Source organism: Molossus molossus, unplaced genomic scaffold (genome assembly GCF_014108415.1).
Source record: "Molossus molossus isolate mMolMol1 unplaced genomic scaffold, mMolMol1.p scaffold_m16_p_14, whole genome shotgun sequence".
NCBI lineage: Eukaryota > Metazoa > Chordata > Mammalia > Chiroptera > Molossidae > Molossus > Molossus molossus.
In genome coordinates this window covers 6,462,023-6,483,373 of record NW_023425349.1, presented here as the reverse complement: position 1 = coordinate 6,483,373, position 21,351 = coordinate 6,462,023, and the positions used below count along the sequence as shown (strand labels likewise).

Sequence of the window (21,351 nt, the reverse complement as noted above, 5' to 3'; positions counted from 1 at the left end):
CAGGTAGAACTTACGGCCCAGGCGAATCGGCCGGGAAAGCGAAGGGAACGACCCGGGGAAAGACCCGTGGGCTCCGGGAGAAGGGGCCCGAGCTCGGCGGGGCGGCCCCCGCGCACGTAGGGAGAGGGTCCCTCCCAGGACACAGCGGCTCGGAAGAGTGACAGGCCGAGGGGCCGAGCCCAGCGCCTGCTCGGTGCCTGGGCGGGAACTTCGGCTACGTAGAGGGTTCCGGCCCTAATGGTGAAGGGGTGCGGTGGCTGCAGGCACGGGGGCCAAGGCTGTGTGCCTATCTGTCACTGAGGAGGGAGAAGGCATATTCTAGTCCAGAGCTAACGGGGGAGGTGTGTGCGCCCAGGGCAGGAGTCCAGCCCACAGCAGACAGGAGTCTGGGCCATGCTCAAGGGTGGCCTCCACCCCAATGCTTAGGCAACCTTTAGGGCTGCGTCTTCCCTCTCCCACCCCCTTCCTCCGGAGGTCTCTCCGCCTGTTCCAGCAGCGACTTGTACACATTTTCCTATTTCCTGTGAACCTCCGCCCAATAGTGGTAGTTGGGTGACTCAGGACCCCGGTGGACGGGCCCCCAGCTCCATGAGGTCTTTGTTTGCTCAGGCCTTTGGCTCTGGCCTTCTCGCCTAGAGCCGGCAAAGGATTTCCTGAGCCCCACCCCTGCCCTGGACTGCCTGGCCATCGGGGCACAGAGACCTGGGGAGGGGGGTGGGGTCCCTGAGCCTGGAGTGACCACCCTTCCACTGGGATCAGGAGATGGAGAGCCGAGAGGTAAGGTGGAGGCCCTGCAAGAGTCCCTGGGAGGTGTCATGGGTTACCCTGGGCTGAGGTCAGCTTTGGCACCGTTGGTTCGAAATGGCCTCTGGGAAGAAGGTTTTCCTCTTCCTTGCTCCAGCCTGGGGTGAAGTTGTGAGAAAGCCTTCTTCCTCCCGGGAGCTTAGCTGGGAGTGGGTGCCTGCAGACCTTCCTGTCCCTTCTATGTGCCTCTGCTTTGCCACCTGAGGCATCAGGGGAACAGTCCTGACCCCTACCCAGGCCTCCAGCTGCCCTGTAACCTTGAGTGAATCCCTAGCCTCTTTTCTGGCCCAAATCTTAGCCTGAACCCCAGCCTTTGAGCAGCAGTTGTTGAACCGTGGCTGGCAAGAAGGGGCTGGAGTTCAAGGGGTGGTGATTTCTTCGTGGTGTGACCTTGGGCAGATTACTTAACCTCTCTCTGTGTCTCAGTTTTCTCACCTTTAAAATGGGGATAATAGCCCTGGCCGGTTGGCTCAGCCGTAGAGTGCCAGCCCACGGACAATGAGTCGAGTGTTCAATTCCGGTCAAGGGCATGCGGTTTGTCCCTAGCCCTGGTCAGAGTCGTGCGGGAGGCAACCAGTTGATGTGTCCCTCTCACGTCGATATTTCTCTTTCACTCTCTCCCACGCTCTCCGAAGAAAAAAATTGGGGGAAAAAAAAAAAAGGTAAAATGGGGATAATAACTGCACCTACTTCATGGGGTTGATATCAGGATTGACAAATTAACGTATGCAAAGCTTTTAAAACAGACCCTGGCACCCTGTAGCACCTCGTGCACGTGAACAGTTTTCCCCTCACCCTTGCCTCCAACGCAGAGGACAGGAGCCTGGGCTGGATAAACAGCCTTGGGGTTTTCACCTGGTTTAGGGATTCTCGCTCTGCGGTCAGAGATGCTTTCCAAGCCTTGTGTATGGGTCCTGGGTGGCATCCATGCCTCCCTCCCCCACTGTCTGGTAAGCTGAGGCTGGTGGCAGCAGGCACTGAGTGGCATGATCCTCTGCCATTCCACAGCCTGGCGTGGGCCAGCGGCCGCCAGAGGATGAGAAAGAGGTGATCCGCCGGGCCATCCAGAAGGAGCTAAAAATCAAGGAGGGTGTGGAGAACCTGCGGCGGGTGGCCACAGACCGCCGCCACCTGGGCCACGTGCAGCAGCTGCTCAGGTCCTCCAACCGCCGGCTAGAGCAGCTGCATGGGGAGCTCCAGGAGCTGCATGCCCGCATCCTGCTGCCCGGCCCCCCGGCTGGTGAGGGAGGAGTCCGGGCAGACCCCTGCGGACAGGGGGCACCAGGCGAACCCAGCTCCTCGGCCCTGACCACTCACAGAGCCTCCTCAGGTAGCCTCTGTGCTGGAGGGGAGGGAGGAGAGAGCTAGGCCATAGGTGAGTTCATGTGCCCCACGCTTTGTCACACAGAACCTGTGGCCCCGGGACCCTGGCCTCTGGCAGAGCAGCCGAGGGCCCGGCACCTGGAGGCTCTGCAGAGGCAGCTACAGGTGGAGTTGAAGGTAAAGCAGGGGGCTGAGAACATGACCCACACGTATGCCAGCGGCACGCCCAAGGTAAGGGTCCTGGGCTCTGACGGGGAGAGATTTGGCTCTCAGATGATTGGAGGAGGTGCTGTTCCAGCCTCTGATCTGCAGGGGAAAGGCAACCCAGCCATTGACCCTATAAGGGAGACCCAGTCCTAACCCTTAGTCTGCTGGGAAAAGCTTGGTGGGGAAGGGATAGCCTGAATCCCTAGTCTGCAGAGAAGGCACAACACTGACATTCTGTCTAGTAGGGAAGGCCCAGCCCCGGTCCCAGCCTCCAGCATGATGGGGGGAGCTCAGACCTGATCTGTTGGAGGAGGCTTGACCTGAGCCCCTATCTGGTCTGCTGTGGGAGACTCCACCCCAGACCTGGTCTAACAAGGGAGGCTTGGCCCTTTATCTGGCCTACTGAGAGGCTTGGCTTCAACTCCGGTCTGACGGGGGAGGCTTGGCTCCAGTCCCTGGTCTGGCCAAGGAGGCTCTGGGCTAGCATGTGTCACGACCCCCACAGGGGAGGAAGCTCCTGGCAGCTGCCCAGCAGATGCTGCGGGACAGCCAGCTGAAGGTGGCCCTGCTGCGAATGAAGATTAGCAGCCTGGAAGCCAGCGGTTCCCCTGAGCCAGGTGAGGCCTTGAGAAGTGAGGATGGGCAGGGCAGAGCAGGGCATAGGCCTGAGGGCTGACCCCCTTCTCCCAGGTCCTGAGCTGCTGGCGGAGGAGCTGAGGCACCGACTGTGCATTGAGGCTGCTGTGGCCAAGGGTGCCAAGAACGTGGTGAAGCTGATGGGCAGCCGGCGGACGCAAGACCGCAAGGCGCTGGCTGAGGTCAGACCATCGTCCCCTCCTGTTGCTGCTCCTCTCTGAGGGTCTCCTTGTTCCTGTGCCCCCCTCTGCAGTGGTGGGAGGCACTGTGGACTGGTTGTGCGGGGTGGCAATGAGGAACCGGGAGGCTCATTCTGTCTAGACCTCATCGGGGGTGTCTGCAGGTGGCCTGAGCCAGTTCCCCCACATCCCCTTACTCCATGGGCCTGTATCCTCTCTGCAGGCTCAGGCCCAGCTCCAGGAGTCCTCCCAGAAACTAGACCTCCTGCGGCTGGCCTTCGAGCAGCTGCTGGAGGGACTGCCTCCTGCCCACCCTCTGCGCGGCAGAGGGGCCCGGGAGCTGCGGACCGCCGTGTCTGGGAACCCCCAGCCTTCAGGGACGCTTGTAAAGCCCACCGCCGTGACAGGTAGCCAGGGGTCCCTCCCGCATCAGAGCTCTTTCCCTTCCAGAGAGGACTCTGAAATGCAGTGGGGAAGAACTTTGGAGAAGGGTTCCAATCCTGACCCCACCGCCCCCTAGCTGGGAGGCCTTGGACAATTGACAGCCTTTCTCCAAACCTCAGTTTATCCAGCTGTAAAACAGGGATGCTAACAGCACCTCCTTCAGGGGGTTGCTGTGAAAATTCCGTGAGTTGTTTGTTGCATGTGAAGTGCTAAGCACTCTGCAGGCATTTAGCACTCTATGGGCAAAGCTATTATCTAAATCAGTAACCATGGTAATGCTTAAAGCGCTGCTGTTAGGGAGCTCACAGTCCTGGAGGCCTTGGTACCCGGTCCTGGGCAACTTGGACTATTACAGGGTTCTTTTTTTTTTTTTTTTTTATCCTTACCCGAGGACATTTTTCCATTTTTTGTTCAGATAGAGCAGGAGGGAGAGAGAGGAAGAGAGAGAGAAACATCAATGTGAAGGGACACATTGAGTGGCTGCCACCCTCACGACCAACGAGGGCCGGGGACAAACTGCAACCGAGGTACGTGCCCTTAGCGGGAACCGAACCCGGGTCTCTCTGTACCGCAGGCCGACGCTCCAACCGCTGAGCCAAACCGGCCAGGGCACAGGGTTCTTTCTTATCCCGAGTTGGATCTGTCTGCTTAGAGTGAAAGCTGAATTGCAATCAGTTAATAATCTCAGAGTGCAGACTTTGGAAGCCCTAGCTTCCCACCTGGGACAGTACCAACTCGAGAGCCCAGCGCCTTCCTGCGCAGAGCTGGTGCAGGGGTACCTAGGCCACATCCCACTGTGAGCAGAGCTGAAAGGGGATGTATAGAGGCTGGATGGGCCCCTTCACCTGGCCTTGGGGACCTGGGAGGCTTCCTGGAGGAGATGGTGGTAGGTGTCTGTGCTTGGCTTTGCAGGGCCTATGGCATTTGGCCAAATGGATGAATTGGGGAAGATAGGGGAAGAGGCTTATTAAGAGGCCTAGAAGGTGAACTACTTGGGGCCACTCCATATCCTGTGTCCTGACTAAACACCTTAATTCCTTGCTCTTCCCCATATAATCTTCCACCTCTGGCCACTGCCTTTGTTGTTGTTAATCCTCACCTGAGGGTATTTTTTCCACTGATTTTTAGAGAGTGAAAGGGATGGGGGAATGGGAGGGGGGGAGAGAGAGACATCGATTGGTTGCCTTCCTGCCCATGACCCAACAAGGGCTGGGGATCGGACCTGGAAAGCCAGGTACGTGCCCTTGACTGGGAATTGAACCTGCAACCCTTCAGTGCCTGGGTTGATGCTCTAACCACTGAGGCATGCCCGCCAGGGTGCACTGCCTTTTTAAAAAATGTATGTTTTGCCCTGTTTGGTTTGGCTCAGCAGTTAGCGCGTCGGCCCGTGGACCAGAGAGTCCCAGGTTCGGTTCCCGCTGGGGGCACGTACCTTGGTTGTGGTTTGTCCCCTGTCCTGGTTGGGGTCTTGTGGGTGGCAACCAGTTGATGTCTCTCTCTCACATCGATGTTTGATTCCAGGTCAGGGCACGTGCCCAGGTTGTGGGCCCAATCCCCAGTGGGGGGCATGCAGGAGGTGGCCAATCGATGTTTTCTCTCATCGATGTTTCTCTCTCTCTCTCTCTTCCTTCCTCTCTCTAAAATCAATAAAGAAAAAAAAAGTTTTCTTAAAAAAATATGTTTTTATTGATTTTTTTAGAGAGGAAGGAAGAGCAAGAAAGAGAGAGAGCCCTGGCTAGTTTGGCTCAGTGGTTATAGCATCGGGTTCGGTTCCCACTAAGGGCACGTACCTTGGTTACAGTTTGTCCCCGGTCCTGGTTGGGGTCGTGTGGGTGGCAACCATTCAATGTCTGTCTCTCACATTGATGTTTCTCTCTCTCCCTCCCACTGTATCTGAAGATAAATGCAAAAATGTCCTTGGGTGAGGATAAAAAAACAAAAAGAGAGAGAGAGAGAGAGAGAGAGAGAGAGAGAGAAACACTGATGTACGGAAGAAACATCAATCAGCTGCCTCCTGCACGACCCCTACTGGGAATCTAGCCCACCATCTGGGCATGTGCCCTGACTGGAAATCAAACCAGCGACCTTTTGGTGCACGGGACAACACTTAACCAACTGAGCCACACTGGCCAGGGTGGCCACTGCCTTTTTTATAAGGTCCCTCAGAGTATAACACCGAGGCCTGGTGCTCTTTGACTTAGTTTATTTCATCAAAAACTGCTAGATTCCTACTGCTTCCTCTACCCTTTGAGTGACAAAAGTCTAGTGACCCTAGAAATGAATCCATTTGGTTGGCAAAACATTCTTTGTATCTCTTGTGGGAACTGAGACAGAGCTGAGACTCATTTCCTCTGTACATGTGGGGAAACTGAGGCCCAGGGAGGAGGGGGATAGGACAGGCAGCTAAGCTTCCTGCTCCCCAAGCTCTTGTCTTTGCCACGGTGCTCCCCAGGCCCTGAGCCAGATGTCATTATGCTCTGTGGCTCCGTGCAGCCTGGCTGAGGTCTGAGTGTCCCTCCTCTTCCTGTGGGTCCCTGCTGCCCCCAACACATGGACAGTGCTCGAGAGGGGAGGGCCAGCTGGTCTGCCTGGAGGGTGCAGATGGCTGCCAAGGCCTCATGTGGGTGGGCTGTGGGCTCAGCCATTTCTAGGAGAAGGTAGCGCTCCTGGGGCTCGGGGGGTCCACTGGTGGTGGCAGGGGAGGCGGGAACCTGATGACGTCCCCCCTCCCCCACACTCCCTACAGGGACACTGCAGGTCTGCCTCCTGGGCTGTGAGCAGCTGCTGACAGTGGTGCCCGGCCGGTCCCCCGTGGCCGCGCTGGCTGGCAGTCCTTCCCAGGGCTGGCTTCGAGGCAGGGCCAGGCAGCAGCGTGGCGGAGGCCAGCTGGCCAGTGAGTAAGGGGCTGCAGGGAGCTGTGGGGGGCGGCAAAGGACCCCCACTCCTGGCCTTCCCTGAGCCCTTGCTCTGGCCCTGCAGGTGAGGTGCTGGCCGTGCTAAAGGTGGATAATCGTGTCGTGGGCCAGACAGGTTGGGGGCCGGTGGCCAAGCAGTCCTGGGACCAGACCTTTGTCATCCCCCTGGAGCGGGTGAGGCTGGCCCTGATGAGGCCAGGGGTGACCGTGGGCCGTGGGGTAGAAGGCCAGCCCCATCTTCAACCTGGCCTTTCCAACATAGGCCCGAGAGCTGGAGATTGGGGTGCGTTGGCGGGACTGGCGACAGCTCTGCGGTGTGGTCTTCCTGCGGCTGGAGGACTTCCTGGACAATGCTTGTCACCAGCTCACCCTCAGCCTGGTGCCACAGGGGCTGCTCTTTGCCCAGGTGCTCACTGACACCTGCCTTCGGACCGCGTGGGCTCCTGGCGCCATCGGAGCTAGGAAGCCTTGGACACTGCAGGACCCGCCTGTGCCGAGGAGTGGAAACTGAGGCCCGGAGGAGGGAGGTCTCCAAGGATAGATTCCCAGGCTGTCTGAGGACCTCACGGGCGTCTAGAGGCCTGTGTCCTTGTCCTGACCTCCCTGCTCCATGTGTGACCCCAGACAAGTGCCTCTCTTCTCCAGGCCTCAGTTTCCCCACTGGTATCAAGGAAGATGTTGAATCCATCTCTCTGGGCCCTTCTGGCTCTTGCATTGTTGACACTGGGGCCTCAGGCTGGAATCCTGGGGGCTGGGGAGGTGCCCATGGCAGATGGGGTGGGAGGGGACTGGTCTTCAGCCCTGCCCCCCACCCCCACAGGTAACCTTCTGTGACCCTGTCATTGAGAGGAGACCCCGGCTGCAGAGGCAGAAACGCATTTTCTCTAAACGCAGGGGTATGGACTGGAGAGGGCTGTGCATGTAGGGAATAGGGCAGGGGCATCTGGGGGCCCCGAGATTGAACCCCCCTTTTGTCCCAGGTCAGGACTTCCTGAGGGCTTCCCAGATGAACCTCAGCATGGCAGCCTGGGGGCGTTTGGTCATGAACCTGCTGCCCCCCTGCAGCTCCCCAAGCACGATCAGCCCTCCCAAAGGGTGCCCCCAGGCCCCTACCGTGCCTCGGGGGGCTGCCAACCCTGCCTCGCCCAGGTGAGGAGCCACCTGCTTCCCTGCGGCATCCACCTCTCCAGGTGCCATCAGTGTCTGTCTTTCTGTCCCTGCTGCTCACCTTCTGACCCTCTATCTCTCGACACGGCTGTGTGTCCATCCCCAAGCTGTTCTGTCTGCCTGTGCCCTACCGTGTGTCTGCTTCCTCCCCACAGTAATTTTCCACCCAAGAAGACCCCCTTGGGAGAAGAGATGAGACCGCCACCCAAGCCCCTACGCCTCTACCTGCCCCGGGAGCCAACCCAGGAGGAGACACCGGTGAGGGGGTGCTGGTAGCCTGGGAGTGCTGGGCGGGGTGGCGGAGCTCGAGGGAGAGAGGAAGGAAGCCCTGCTCTGTCCTATGTCCTCTGCCCTCACAGCGCACCAAACGCCCCCACATGGAGCCCAGGACTCGACTCGGGTCACCTGTACCAGTGTCAGCCACCAGGTACCCCCGGTCAGGTTCCCTTCGTGTTTGAGACATTATCCACTCACCCGAGTGCTTGTGTGTCCCCTCAGACATCACGCTGCATCTCCTGGGCGTGTTCACTCTCAGGTTCTAACTCTCTGAACCAACATCGTTGAACTCCAGCTGTACACCAGACTCTAGGCAACTGCTGTCCTAGGAGTCCCCACCCAGTCCCACACATGGGGACAGGCCGGGACTGGGCATGGAGGGTTTGGACTGGCTCTTGGTGGAGGCCCCACCCTTGTCCCAGAGGGCTTCCTGTGCTCTCTCCTGCAGGAAACCCCCTCGGCTTCAGGACTTCCGCTGCTTGGCCGTGCTGGGCCGGGGACACTTCGGGAAGGTAGTGGACTGGGGAGGCTGCCGTGGAGGGGCTGGGCGGCCCTCAGCCCATTAGCTGGGAGGGTGCTGTAATGGTTAAGCAGTAGTTGGGGGAAGTAAATCTCCCCTGTACTGCCCACCTGGAGCCCAACCTCTCTCTGGTCCCAGGTTCTCCTGGTGCAGTTCAAGGGGACAGGGAAATACTACGCCATCAAAGCACTGAAGAAGCAGGAGGTGCTGAGCCGGGAGGAGGTCGAGAGGTGTGTAGTGATGCCATGGGGCACCTGGTCCTGGAGGTGCCCAGGATGACGGGCCTGGCTTGTTGGCACCAGAAGGCAGCTGAATGTTCCTGGGGCTTTGAATTGGTGACTCTCGGGCCAGCCAGGCCTGGGCTGTCTTTTTAGCTCCTGCAGTTAATGGTGTGCCCTGGGACAGGTCCCTTCTTATGTCTGCACCTTAGTTCCTCATCTGTAAAATGGGACGGTGGTGGTTGTGCAGGTTAAATGACCCATGTGAGCCCCTGATACATAGAAACCATCACTCTACATAGCTCCTGGCACGCTGACTGAAGATGCAGTGAGCTTGGGGCGTGCTGTGTGCGGTGGGGCACAGCCTGCAGAGGTTTTCCTTCCTCTGAAACCCACGCCCTCCCCTGCAGCCTGTACTGCGAGAAGCGGATCCTAGAGGCTGTGGGCCGCTCGGGGCACCCCTTCCTGCTGTCCCTCCTTGCCTGCTTCCAGACCTCCAGCCACGCCTGCTTTGTGACCGAGTTTGCGCCGGGTGGTGACCTCATGATGCAGATCCATGAGGACGTTTTCCCTGAGCCCCAGGCCTGGTGGGTTTCCGTTTCTCTTGTCTGCCCCTTCCAATAAGCCTTCCCTGGTTCCCTATACCCACCCTCCTCACCCTGCTTTCTCTACACACCCGTCAGCAGAAGGTCAGGGAGTCAGGGAGGCCTTGGTTCAAACCCTGGTTATCAGCTCTCATGGCATTTGTGACCTTGGGCCTCGGTTTATGTGGTTTTGAATTGGGTTACTAACTTTCTCATAGGGTTGCTGCATAGATGAGCATAACATTTATGAATTGCCAAGCACAGGGACCGGTGAATAGAAGTTATTTCTTGTCCACCAGAGTGCAGACCCTGAAGTCTGGGCTCATGTCAGCTCTACCACTAGCTGTGTGACTCCGGGCACATCACTTACTTGGAGTCTCAAATCTTCATTTGAAAAATGCAGCTTGGCCCTGGCCGGTTTGGCTCAGTGGTTAGAACGTCAGCCCGCGGACCAGAGAGTCCCGGGTTCGATTCTCGCTAAGGGCACGTACCTCGGTTACAGTTTGCCACCTGTCCCCGGTTGGGGTTGTGTGGGTGGCAGCCACTCGATGTGTCTCTCTCACATCGATGTTTCTCTCTCTCTCTCTCCCTTCCACTCTATCTGAAGATAAATGCAAAAAAAATAAAGTCCCCTGGTGAGGATAATAAAGAAAAATGCAGCCTGGCCGGTGTGGCTAAGTTGGTTGAGCGTCCTCCCATGCAACAAGAGGTTCTGTTCTGTCAGGGCACATGCCCAAGTCACAAGCTCAGTCCCCAGCAGGAGCATGCAGGAGGCAGCCGATGAACGCTTCTCTCTCATTGATGTTTCTCTCTCTCTCTCTCTCTTCCGTCCTCTCTCTGAAGTCAATAAAAACATATTTAAAAAAAAACAGGCATGCAGCACACCTAGTGTGGCTCAGTGGATTGACCGTCGTCCCATGGACTGAGAGGTCCTGGTTCGATTCCTGGTCAGGGCACATGCCTGGGTTGTGAGCTGGATCCCCAGTGGGAGGGCATGCAGGAGGCAGCTGATCGATGTTTCTCTCTTTCACATCGATGTTTCTCTCTCTCTCTCCCTCCCTCTCTCTCTAAAAATCAATAAAAACATTTAAAAATAATTAAAAATTGAAAAATGGGCATGGACAGACTACTGGGAGGAGTCAGGGAGAATAAGGCCTGAGAACTCTGCACTGCGCCCGCGCGGTGTAAGAGCCCAGGAAGGGTAGGCTGTTAGCCGCAGCAACCGTGGGACAACCTTGGGGCTGTTGCCTGGAGGAGCCCCACACCTGGCATAACACTTGTCCCAGTCTCTCGTCCACATCTAACTCTAGCTGGAACATCCGAGGGTCCCCAGGCCCTGGCCATCCTGCTGCCCCGCCTCCCCTTTCTGGGCCTAAACTTTCCTTAAACACCCCTCCAGCTTCTACCTGGCTTGTGTGGTCCTGGGACTGCAATTCTTACACGAGAAGAAGATCATTTACAGGTAACTTAGCCCGGAGATGCTGGGGAGGGAGCAGATGCTGCCCTTCTCCTGGGCCCCTGTTCCAAGGGCCCCTTTGATCTGCTCCCCCTTCCCCTCAGGGACCTTAAGTTGGATAATCTTCTGCTGGATGCCCAGGGTTTCCTGAAGATCGCAGACTTTGGACTGTGTAAGGAAGGTGGGTGTCTGCAGTCCAGGATCCGTGTCCTCCAGCCTTCCTCACCCAGTCCGGGCCAGCAGGGCAATGGGCAAGTGGCATCTCCCGGGAAATATCCCCATCCCCATCCTCATTCCAGGGACCAGCTGGATACATTGGTGCTTCCTTCCCAATCCTACAAGCTATAAAGAGCCCTAGCTTGCCCTTGCCCTTGCCCTTGGCTTAAGGGAGAGCCTGTGCTCAGAGCTGGGAGAGGGCACTGGGTTCTGCTTTCTTCTGACCCTGGCATGAGTTTGGCTGAGATTCAGCTCCCTCCTCCATCAGATGGCATAGAAACCGTTCCCACCTCCAAGAGCGGGGGGGCAGGGGTTGGCACAGATCCCATGTACTGACATGGGATCATAGGGTTGGCTGTTGGTTCTTACAACCACAGAGGTTACTGGGGACCAGACACACTGAACCAGTGTTGGTGTGGATGTTGGTTTGCAGGGATTGGCTTTGGGGATCGGACCAGCACCTTCTGCGGCACCCCAGAGTTCCTGGCTCCTGAGGTGCTGACGCAGGAGGCCTACACACGGGCTGTGGACTGGTGGGGGCTGGGTGTGCTGCTGTATGAGATGCTGGTGGGCGAGGTGAGAGCTGGACCTGGGCTGCCAGGCCTCGAGGTGGGGGTGGGGGTGGCCCAGGCACCCTGCTGAGCCCCCATTCCCGCAGTGCCCATTCCCTGGGGACACCGAGGAGGAGGTGTTTGACTGCATCGTCAATGCGGATGCCCCACGTCCTCACTTTCTGTCCGTGCAAGGACTCGAGCTCATTCAGAAGGTACCGCAGGGTCCAGGGCTGGGCCAGACGACTGCTCCTGGCTCACAGGCTGTCCCGTCACCACCCATCCTTGGGGCCCTGTGGCCCAGGTCACTTGCGGTACTTGGGGAGGGGGCGGTGTCTGGGGCCCAGTGCCCTCAGTGCGCACCTGTTCCTTGCCCAGCTCCTCCAGAAGTGCCCGGAGAAGCGCCTGGGGGCAGGTGAGCAGGACGCCGAGGAGATCAAGACACAGCCTTTCTTTAGGGTGAGTGGCCACAGTGCAGTGGTCCCCCAGTTGCCTGGCACAGTGGGAGGTGTGGAGGGGCCACGTGGGTCGCCATTCCTGTCATCTCAGGCACCTCTGCCCTTGTCCCCAGACCACCAACTGGCAGGCTCTGCTTGCCCGCACTGTCCAGCCCCCCTTTGCGCCCACCCTCTGCGGCCCCACGGACCTGCGCTACTTCGAGGGCGAGTTCACGGGGTTGCCGCCTGCCCTGACCCCGCCAGACCCTCGCAGCCCCTTCACTGCCCGCCAACAGGCCGCCTTCCGGGACTTCGACTTCGTGTCAGAGCGATTCCTGGAGCCCTGAGGTCCTCTTCCTGTCCCTGTCCCATCCCCAGACTGTTAGAGCTTCACTCACCCACCCGTCTGCCCGGCTGTGTGCCCTGCCCTGCCGGCCCAGGCCCTGCCTGGTATTGGTCAGCCCCGGGGACTTGAGGTGGCGGCCATGGGCCCCGGGGAGCTTGGCTCAGTCACTGGGCAGGTGCTCCCCTCTCCCTCCCACCACCCTTCCTCTGCCTCCCAGCCAGACCTGGGCCAGAAAGGGTGGCACAGCGAGGAGTGGTTTGTTTTTTAATACTTGACTTGCTTATTGGATTATTAAATTTATAAAACTGTGCACTGGAGGCCTTCTGGCCTGGGGTGGGGTGAGGTCTCAGAAGCTCCGGACATCAGTGGCCCAGCCCCACACGGGTCCTCTCCCTCCCTTCTCCCTTTGGAGGCGGAGTGCCCACAGGCAGGGGCTCTGCTGGCCAGCCTGCCCGAGGCTGGGGGTGGGCAGAAGTGAGGCGCCCGGGCCCTGCGGTCGGCCCTTCCGGTTTTCAGGCACAAGATGGTGGCTCTGCCTCCTGCGACCCTAAACAGCCTGGCTGCTGCCCTCCTCCTCCTCCTCCTCCTCCGCCCCGAGGGCCTCCCAGGACGCCGCGGGCCACTGACAGAAGAAGTGGGCCAGGTTGCGGGTCAGGCCGCGGTCAAAGGGGTTGCCAGGGCGCTGGCGGAGGTAGGCAATGCGGTGTGAGGACATGAACTCCCAGGTGGTGGTGTTGCTGGCCACCAGGTAGAGGTGCGAGGCCAGGAGCAGACCAGCAACTATCGAGAAGAGGGAGAGCAGCAGGAAGGTGGCGAACAGGAGCCCGCTGGACCGCAGCCACAGCCCCCAGGGCTGGAAGAACCGGAGGCCAGACCTGTAGGCAGCACAGAGATGGAGGCTGAGCCCGGGGAAGGCAGGGATGCCCTGGGGAGCCCACATGGGCAGGCCATTTGGGAGAGGGTCCGAGGCCCCTAAAGAGGGAGTCCCGGCTGTACGCACCTTGTGGGCACATGCTGCCCGCCCCCCCCCCCCCCCGGGCTGTGGCAGAACCCACCATGCCAGGTACAGGCCCCACAGAAGCACCAGCAGTTGCAATGCCAGGTAGGCCACGAAGAGCGGGTGGTTCCGCTCCCCCACGCAGTTCTCCATCCAGGGGCAGTGGTGGTCGTAGCGGCGGACACAGCGACGGCACTCGCTGCAGTGTCGGGCCCGCAGGGGCTGCTGTGGGCAGAGTCAGGCTCAGTGCTGGCTCCCTGGGGACCCAACAGTGAGGGCAGGAGGTTGGGGCCTGAATCTGGGAGGCCTTGCTGGAGGGATGAGGCCAAGGTGAGGTCAGAGAGTCTCAACCTTGCCCCTGACCCCTCCCAGGAAGTCGGTCACCCACCAGCACCATGCAGTATCTGCAGCGGCGAAGGGGGATGACCTGAGGAACCATGGCTGTCTGCTCCTGCTTGGCCTCCTCCTGAAAATGGGGAAAGAGCATAAGATAGGGTCCCCCTGGGAGGCAGATGGCTAGTGAACACATTTTGGGGCCCATCCCGTGTGTAGTGGAGGTGGTAGAGTGGGGCAGAGTGCCCTGGACCGAGCGGGCTGTGCGACCTTTGCCAGCTGCTCTCCCACTCTGGGCCGTGGTGATTTCCTCACTGCAGGGTGGGTTTCTCGGGCTGACAAGAAGATTCACTGAGATGCCCCTCCACACAGAGCCTGTCATGAGGCTGTTATTGGGGCCTTGGGTCTGCTGTTGGTGGGAGGAGGGGTTCAAGTCCCCAGGAACCCCCTGATTACCTGGGGCTGGACATTCACATAGCCTGGGTCCATGAGTGACACGGCCAGGTACAGCAGCAGGGAGCCCAGCACGAGGAGCAGGAAGGTGAGGGGCAGGAGCAGCTCCCCCTGTTCTTCCCACTGTCGCAGTGCTGCAGAGACCAGAGGAGGAGAGTGAGGCAGGGCTGGGGTGAACAGGACAGTGTGTGGGGGCAGGTGCAAGGGGGGTACAGGTGGGGAGTGGGGAGTGTGTCCTTGATTGAGCAAAGGCCTGAAGATGGGGTGTGATGAACGGTCAGGTCTGCATAGGATACAGAAGTGCAGGACCAGCAAAAAAAAAAAAAAAAAAGTTTACTCTCTGGAGGACACCAGGGAATCACGGGAGGTTAGAAGGTCATATCTTTTTCTGGAAACCTTCCCAATGGTGAGAAGATGGATTAGAGGGGAAGCCTCGAGGCACAGAGGGCTGTCTAGAAGGGGGAGGAAGGTGGCTGGAGAAGGGCACAGGTAGGAAGAGTGGAGAGGAGGGGACAGATGGGCTTAAGGGGGTGAAGGGGCCGGACCAGGTCTGAGATGCCCCTGAGACAGAGACGAAGGTGGGGCTGGCAGGCTGGGATGCTCCAACCCAGGAGGTGACTGAGGATTTGGGTTGGGGTTGGGGGGCTAAGGAGTGAGGGGTGTGAGAGCCAGACAGCAGAATGAACAATTCTGGTGCCCCTTGGTTGTAAAAGGGAGCGAAGGAAGGGGGGGGGGTTCTTCCTGATGGGGGACCAAGCAGGATTTTAGGCTCAAGAGTGCTGATGGCGGAGGAAACTTGAGAAGGTCTCCGGAGGACAGTGAAAACACCTGTCTAGGGTCTGAGGCTGAAGCAGGCAGGGGTGGGGGCTGCCATGGTGGGAGTGAGGGAGGGTGAGAACTTGTGCTGGGGGCGGCCTGTGGCAACTAGAGAGGAGGGATGGAAGTGGGGGTGGGTCTGTGGGGTGAATGTGGCTACTAGGGGGTGAATGGCGCTACTAGGGCAAGAAGCAAGGATGGGGACATGGAGGAAAGGCCACTCCCCTGGGGTGTTCTCTTGCCTGAGGGTGGGGAGCCTGGACTTGGGCAGCGAGTGGCCACAGGGCGTGGTGCCAGCCCTTGATCTAGTTGATCCTCAGAATCTTACAGAGGGAAGGCTGGAAGTTAATTCCTGGGAAGGATCGGGTGGATCCTAGGATCAGGGGAGATGGGGGCCATTGCATGGGTCCTGGGATGGACAGGGCATCTGGCAGGGATCAGAGAGATGCCGGGTTACTTAGGAATCGACAGGGTTTTAGGCGGAAAGCTCTTGGAATGACAGACGGGGAAGGGGCCTCAGGAGTCGGCGGAGATGGGCTGAATCTCAGGGTCTCTGGGGCTTCGGCAGGGGACCAGTGAGACCCAAACGTCTGGGGAACGACGGGAGATCGGATGGGTCCGGGGTGGCGCGGGGTCCGGCTCACCGGTATCGTGCAGGAAGAGCACCAGCGTGATCCCCCAGGTCAGCACAGTGTGCCCGGTTCGCACCAGGACCCCAGGGCTGAGGAGCGCCCAGGGCGCCATAGCCTCGGCCCCGGGCCCCACCCGGAAGAAGCACCCAGGGGGCGGGCCCTCCGAGGGAGAGGGCGGTGGCTGCTCGGGGATTGGCGAGTCCCGGGAGTGGGCAGGGTCAGACTGGGCTGTGAGGCTGCCTATTGGGTGGCAGCTGCGGCCGAGTAGGTCCTCGAGCCAACAGGTGCCTGAGGAGGCTGAGGGCGGGGCCGGCGCGCGCGCAGCCGGTAACCTCCACCAGCCAGGTAACTTGAGGGATGGGAGCGATCGCGAGTCTCGATCCCGCCCCAACCCCACAGCCTCGTACAAGCGTGCGGCTCCCTGGGAGCTTCAAAGATCCAGGTGTTTGTTGTGACGTCAGGTTGCAGAATTGTGCCCGGTTCAAAGATGTGATGACTGAGGTTTCAAGAGGGGCAGCACTCGCCCAAGGTTGCTCCGTGGTGACATTCTTACCTCCTTGCTGTTCATGATCAGATAAACAAACGGGATTAGAACAAAGGAGTTGCGTGGTGCAGGTGCAGGCTACTTGGGTCAGCGTCAGAAATACCAGCACTGCCCCTTCCTATCTGTGTGAGCTTTGGCACATTACTTAATATGAGCTCTGCTTTCTGTCTATCTGATAGAGATAATATAATAGTATCCCCCTCCTAAAGTGGTTTGGAGGATTAAATAATGGAAATACAACGTCTAGCACAGGAATGTCGAAGCCAAACACCTACACCCTGCCAGACTGACTTGCCGGACCTGAGGCTTCATCATTCACAGCTCACACTTCTTCAGCTGTGTCCCCAGGGCCTTCCTTATACAGCTCTGCCTTTCCACCCACACCTCCCACTAATACTAGACTAATACTAGTGTCCACCTTCTTTCTCCATCAGATTGCCCCCCTCCCAGCTCTTCCTGTGTCCTTTTTTTTTAATTTTAAAAAAAAATTGATTTGAGAGAGAAAGAGAAAGGGAGATAAACATTAACTTGTTGTTCCACTTATTTATGTTTTCATGGGTTGATTCTTGTATGTGCCTGACAGGATGTATCCACAACCTTGGCGAATGGGGAGGATGCTCTAACCAACTGAGCTATCCTGCCAGGGCCCGTTGATCCTTTTCTGATATCTATTATTTTTGTCAGCTCAACATTCCTTTTTCTTCCCCATCCCAGGTGATTCTGAAGGAACTGTGTCCCTCACTCCACAGAGGGGTGGGAAGTCATTGTGGGCATGTGACTCTAAGAAGGCCAAACACTTCCCTATCTGATTGTCCCCAGTACTTGATCCTAGTTGGTGGGCATGTGACTTGGGGGACCAATCAGAATCATTCCATGAGAGTGCTGTACAGGTGCAGAGAGAAAAAGGGGCACACTTTTGGATCTCAAGCAAGAAAAGGGTATAAGGGCAACTGGCAGTCGCCTTCACACTCTATGGAGAGGGACTGGCAGGAGAGGCTGAGGCCATCTTATAAAGACAGAGATAAGCAGCCCTGAAAGGGGGTATGAGAGATAGTCTTAACATTGTCTGAGCCCCCACATCCAGTTATATCTGAAGCTGATATTAGCTCTAGTTTCCTCAGTTGTGTTAATCAATGAATTCCTTCTCACCTTTGACTACTCTGGGTAGGTGTTTGAGTTGGGCGTCTTGTCACTTGCAACTCAGTCTTTTTTTTATCCTCACCCATGGACATTCCTCCACTTTTATTCAGATAGAGTGGGAGGGAGAGGGGAAGAGAGGGAGAGAGAGAGAGACATCGACATGAAAGGGACATGTCGAGTTGTTGCCTCCCACACGGCCCCAACCAGGGCCGGGGACGAACTGCAACCAAGGTACATGCCCTTGACCGGAATCAAACCCAGGACTCACTGGTCTGTAGGCCGACGCTCTAACTGCTGAGCAAAACTGGCCAGGGCTGCAGCTCAGTCTTGATTACTGCACTGGGGGTATGACTTAGCTAAGTAGGGAACTAACTCTTGTACATTAACCACCTAAATAATTCTGAAGCTTCCATGACTCAGTGACTGTGCTGATGTCAAAGATAAACAAAGTCGGACAACTTGTGGTCAAGATGGCGAGTAGGTAAATGCAGTATCGCCTCCTCCCACACCCACATCAAAGTTACAACCGAAGTACAGAACAACCATCATTCAAAACTGCCTGAAATCAAGCTGAATGGACGTCCTACAACTATGGAATTAAAGAAGAGGCCACATCAAGACTGGTAGAAGGGGCAGAGGCAGACGGGCTAGTCCCACACCCACGGTGGTGAATAAAAATCAGGAAGACACCTCAGCTGGGAAGGTCCTCCTTGAGGACTGAGGGGTCCCCATCCCATACCAGTGCCCTGCTCAGGGCTCCAGTGCCAGGAAGAGAATCCCCAAAACTTCTGGCTGGAAAAACCAGCAAGAACTGAAGCTGAGGGAGACTGAGGCAGCTGGAGCCCCAGGCAGCCCCTCACGAATGGCCCTGGATGGTTTTACTCAATGGTTAGAGTGACAGCCTGCAGTCCAGAGAGACCCGGGTTCGGTTCCCGCTGAGGGCATGTACCTTGGTTGCAGTTTGTCCCCGGCTCTGGTTGGGATGTGCGGGAGGCAGCCACTCGATGTGTCCTTTTCACGTCGGTGTTTCTCTCTCTCTCCCTCTATCTGAACAAAATATTGAAAAAATGTCCTTAGGTTAGGATTAAAAAAAAAAGAAATAAAGGGCCCACGCACGAACTTATCAGACTCGCTCCCCCTAAGCTTGGAGGGGAGGCAGCTCAAGGGGCACCAGAGACATACAGGGAAGAACTGAGCTGTTTGGCACTGAAGTGAGGGCTGGAGAGGGGGCTTTCTCCAGGACAAACATGCTGTCAGAGGCCTTTGTTCCTTTGGTGAGGCCTTCCCTGGGGCGGCAGACAGCTGCCATATCTGGGACCCCAGCAGCCTGGCTCACACTGGTAGCCCCGCCCTGGTGATTCCCGGAGGCCCCGCCCCACCCAACTTGCAGGCCCACCCAAGCTGTTGCCAGTTGCTTAACCATAGGGTTGGCCTGTCTCGGATCCTGTTTCAGGTTTTCCTAAATTCTTTCAAACAAGCAGCATCTGGTCTCAGATAGCCCCATACCTCTCGTTAAGTAATACACAGAAACAAACACACACAGGGAGGCAGCCAAAATGAGGATACAAAGAAACAGGTCCCAAAGGGAAGAACAGAACAAAACCCCATGAAAAGAACTAAGCGAAATGGAGATAAGCAACCTAACAGATGCTGAGTTCAAAATACTGCTTATAAGGATGCTCAGTGAACTTAGTGAGAACCTCAGTGAACTTAGTGAGGGTCTCAAGAGCATGAAAAAAGACCAGTCAGAAATGATGGATGCACAGTCAGAAATGAAGGAGGCATTAACTGAAATAAAGAATAATTTACACAGATTCAATAGTAGAGTACGTATATCCAAGAAGCAAACCATCGATTTGGAATATAAGGAAGCAAAAAATGCCCAATCAGAACAGCAAAAAGAAAAAAAATCCCAAAAAATTAGGATAGTGTAAGGAGCTTCTGGGACAACTTCAAGCGTGCCAACATTTGCATCTTGGGGGTGCCAGAAGGAGAAGAGACAGAACAAGAAATTGAAAACCTATTTGAAACAATAATGGCAGAAAACTTCCCTAGCTTGGTGAAGGAACCAGACATACAAGTCCAGGAAGCACAGAGAGTCCCAAACAAGATGAACCCCAAGAGGCCCACATCAAGACACATCATCATCAAAATGCAAAAGGTTCAAGACAAAGAGAGAATATTAAAAGCAGCAAGAGAAAAGCAGTTAGTTACCTACAAGGGAGTTCCCGTAAGGCTGTCAGCTGATTTCTCAAAAGAAACTTGGCAGGCCAGAAGGAAGTGGCAAGAAATATTCAGAGTGATGAAAAGCAAGAACTTACAACCAAGATTACTCTATCCCTCAAAGCTGTCATTTAGAATTGATGGCCATATAAAGAGTTTCCCACCAGACAAGAAAAGGTTAAAGGAGTTCATCACCACCAAACTGTTATTATATGAAATGTTGAAGGAAAAGATAAAATATATGAACCAACAAAATGGCAATGAATACATATCTATCGACAATGGAATCTACAACAAAATGAACAGCCAGAACAGAAACATTCTCATAGATACAGAGAACATTTTGTTGGTTGCCAGATGGGAGGGGGCTTGGGGGAACAGGTGAAAAAGGTGAAGGGATTAAGAAGTACAAATTGGTTGCTAGACTGACAAACCTCAAAGGGAAGGGGGTTGGGGGTAGGAAGAAATAAACCAAAGAACTTATATGCATAACCAATGGACACAGACAACCGTGTGGGAAAAGGCAGGAGGGAGGTAGGAGTGGGGAGGAGGGGGTCAATGGGGGAAAAATGAGGAACATCTGTAATACATTCAACAATAAAGATAAAATAAAAATAAACACACACACACACACACAAAGATAAACAAAGTCGGACACTAGTTAAAGTGGTAAGGACAGATTTCAGTCAGTAATGTATAACTGTAGTAGGGAGGAGGGTCCAGAGTGAACTCTGTGCCACTTCAGTGTGTACAGAGGTGACTGGGCATTTTAAACCAATAAGAGCAGATACTGGAGTGGGGGTAAGTGAAGGGAAAAGTTGGCCAAATATATGGTGACAGAGGACAATTTGAATATGGGTGGTGGGCATACACGTTAAAAACACACAAACATGTTCTGCTGGTGTGGCTCATTGCTTGAGTGTTGACCCATGCTCCAAGAGGTCACTGGTTCGATACCCAGTCAGGGCACATGCCCAGGTTGTGGGCCCAATTCCCAGTGCAGGGCATGCAGGAGGCTGCCAATCAATGTTCTCTCTCATCGATGTTTTTACCTCTCCCTCTCTCTTTAAAGTCAACACACACACACACACACACACACACACACACACACACCCCACACACAAACAGACAGACCCCACACTTGATCTTAGCCAAAAGACCAGAAGAGATTGGTGACTAGGCATTTATTAAAAAAATTTTTTTTTCTTTATTGATTTTTAGAGAGAGAGAAGGGGAGAAGGAGAGAGAGATAGAAACATCCATGAGAGAGAACATCGATTGGCCGCCTCCTGCATGCCCCCTGGGGATCGGGCCCACAACCTGGGCATGTGCCCTGACTGGGAATCAAACTGGCGATCTCTTGGTGTATGGGTCAATGCCCAAACACTGAGCCACACCAGCCAGGCAAGACTGGGCATTTTAAAGAGAGGGAACTGGTGGGGTGGTTGAACAGACTCAGGGAAGTGAAATATTACGAAGGGTCGGTGAGTGGAAAGCTCACTGGGCCCGCTGTCTGCTAGTTGGCACTGACTGAAGGTAGGCTTATATCCCCCCACAGAGCCTGGGAGACGGGCCCCATCCTTCCCGAGGATTACATTTCCAAGGAATGGCTTTCAGGTCCTTGAGAAAGGCACTCCTCAGTTGCAGAAGATACACAGACATTTCAAAGGGACAGAGGAAGGAGTCACAATTATAAGCCCTTTTTAGTAAATACTCTAAGACAGCAGAGTGTGTGGGGTCTATCATCAGGTGGTGGCTAAAACAAACGGTAAATTATTTTAGCAGCCTTGAACTTTCTCAGACAGGTGCTTTAAGGGGTGGTGGTGGTAGGGTCATCCTAGGGATGCAACCTTGAGCTTTTACAAACTATGTTAGTGTTTAACTCTTAAAAGAAAAAGTTTCTATTTATTTTGAGAGAGAGAGGGAGGGAGAAA

At 56.1% G+C, this 21,351-nt stretch overlaps 2 protein-coding genes across 2 annotated transcripts; one reads left to right on the top strand and one right to left on the bottom strand.

The window, feature by feature from the left end:
* Nucleotides 1-673: 673 nt before the first annotated feature.
* PKN3 (protein kinase N3) lies at nt 674-12,578 on the top strand. Its single transcript, XM_036260576.1, has 22 exons — nt 674-777; nt 1,813-2,134; nt 2,213-2,358; nt 2,840-2,951; nt 3,025-3,152; nt 3,373-3,556; nt 6,340-6,486; nt 6,573-6,682; nt 6,771-6,914; nt 7,329-7,404; nt 7,489-7,657; nt 7,831-7,933; nt 8,035-8,102; nt 8,400-8,463; nt 8,610-8,701; nt 9,100-9,276; nt 10,673-10,735; nt 10,834-10,910; nt 11,379-11,521; nt 11,604-11,711; nt 11,875-11,955; nt 12,068-12,578. Exons 1-22 carry the CDS (start codon nt 763-765, stop codon nt 12,278-12,280), a joined length of 2,742 nt encoding a protein of 913 aa, XP_036116469.1. The 5' UTR covers nt 674-762; the 3' UTR covers nt 12,281-12,578.
* On the bottom strand, nt 12,488-15,644 carry ZDHHC12 (zinc finger DHHC-type palmitoyltransferase 12). The gene is made up of 5 exons (XM_036260578.1): nt 15,523-15,644; nt 14,066-14,196; nt 13,665-13,742; nt 13,335-13,501; nt 12,488-13,154 (listed from the first exon to the last, which is right to left on the bottom strand). The coding sequence occupies exons 1-5, from the start codon at nt 15,620-15,622 to the stop codon at nt 12,827-12,829; spliced, it is 804 nt and encodes a 267-aa protein (XP_036116471.1). The 5' UTR covers nt 15,623-15,644; the 3' UTR covers nt 12,488-12,826.
* Between the last annotated feature and the right edge of the window lie 5,707 nt (nt 15,645-21,351).

What these genes read in the sequence shown, in the direction of transcription:
- PKN3 (XM_036260576.1), top strand. An exon ending in CACTCACAGAGCCTCCTCAG is followed by an intron (nt 2,135 to 2,212) that starts GTAGCCTCTGTG and finishes TTTGTCACACAG; the next exon opens with AACCTGTGGCCCCGGGACCC. An exon ending in CAGCGGTTCCCCTGAGCCAG is followed by an intron (nt 2,952 to 3,024) that starts GTGAGGCCTTGA and finishes CCCTTCTCCCAG; the next exon opens with GTCCTGAGCTGCTGGCGGAG.
- ZDHHC12 (XM_036260578.1), bottom strand. Translation starts at nt 15,622, where the DNA reads ATGGCGCCCTGGGCGCTCCTCAGCCCTGGGGTCCTGGTGCGAACCGGG. An exon ending in ATGTGAATGTCCAGCCCCAG is followed by an intron (nt 13,743 to 14,065) that starts GTAATCAGGGGG and finishes CCCCATTTTCAG; the next exon opens with GAGGAGGCCAAGCAGGAGCA. An exon ending in GCAGATACTGCATGGTGCTG is followed by an intron (nt 13,502 to 13,664) that starts GTGGGTGACCGA and finishes CTCTGCCCACAG; the next exon opens with CAGCCCCTGCGGGCCCGACA.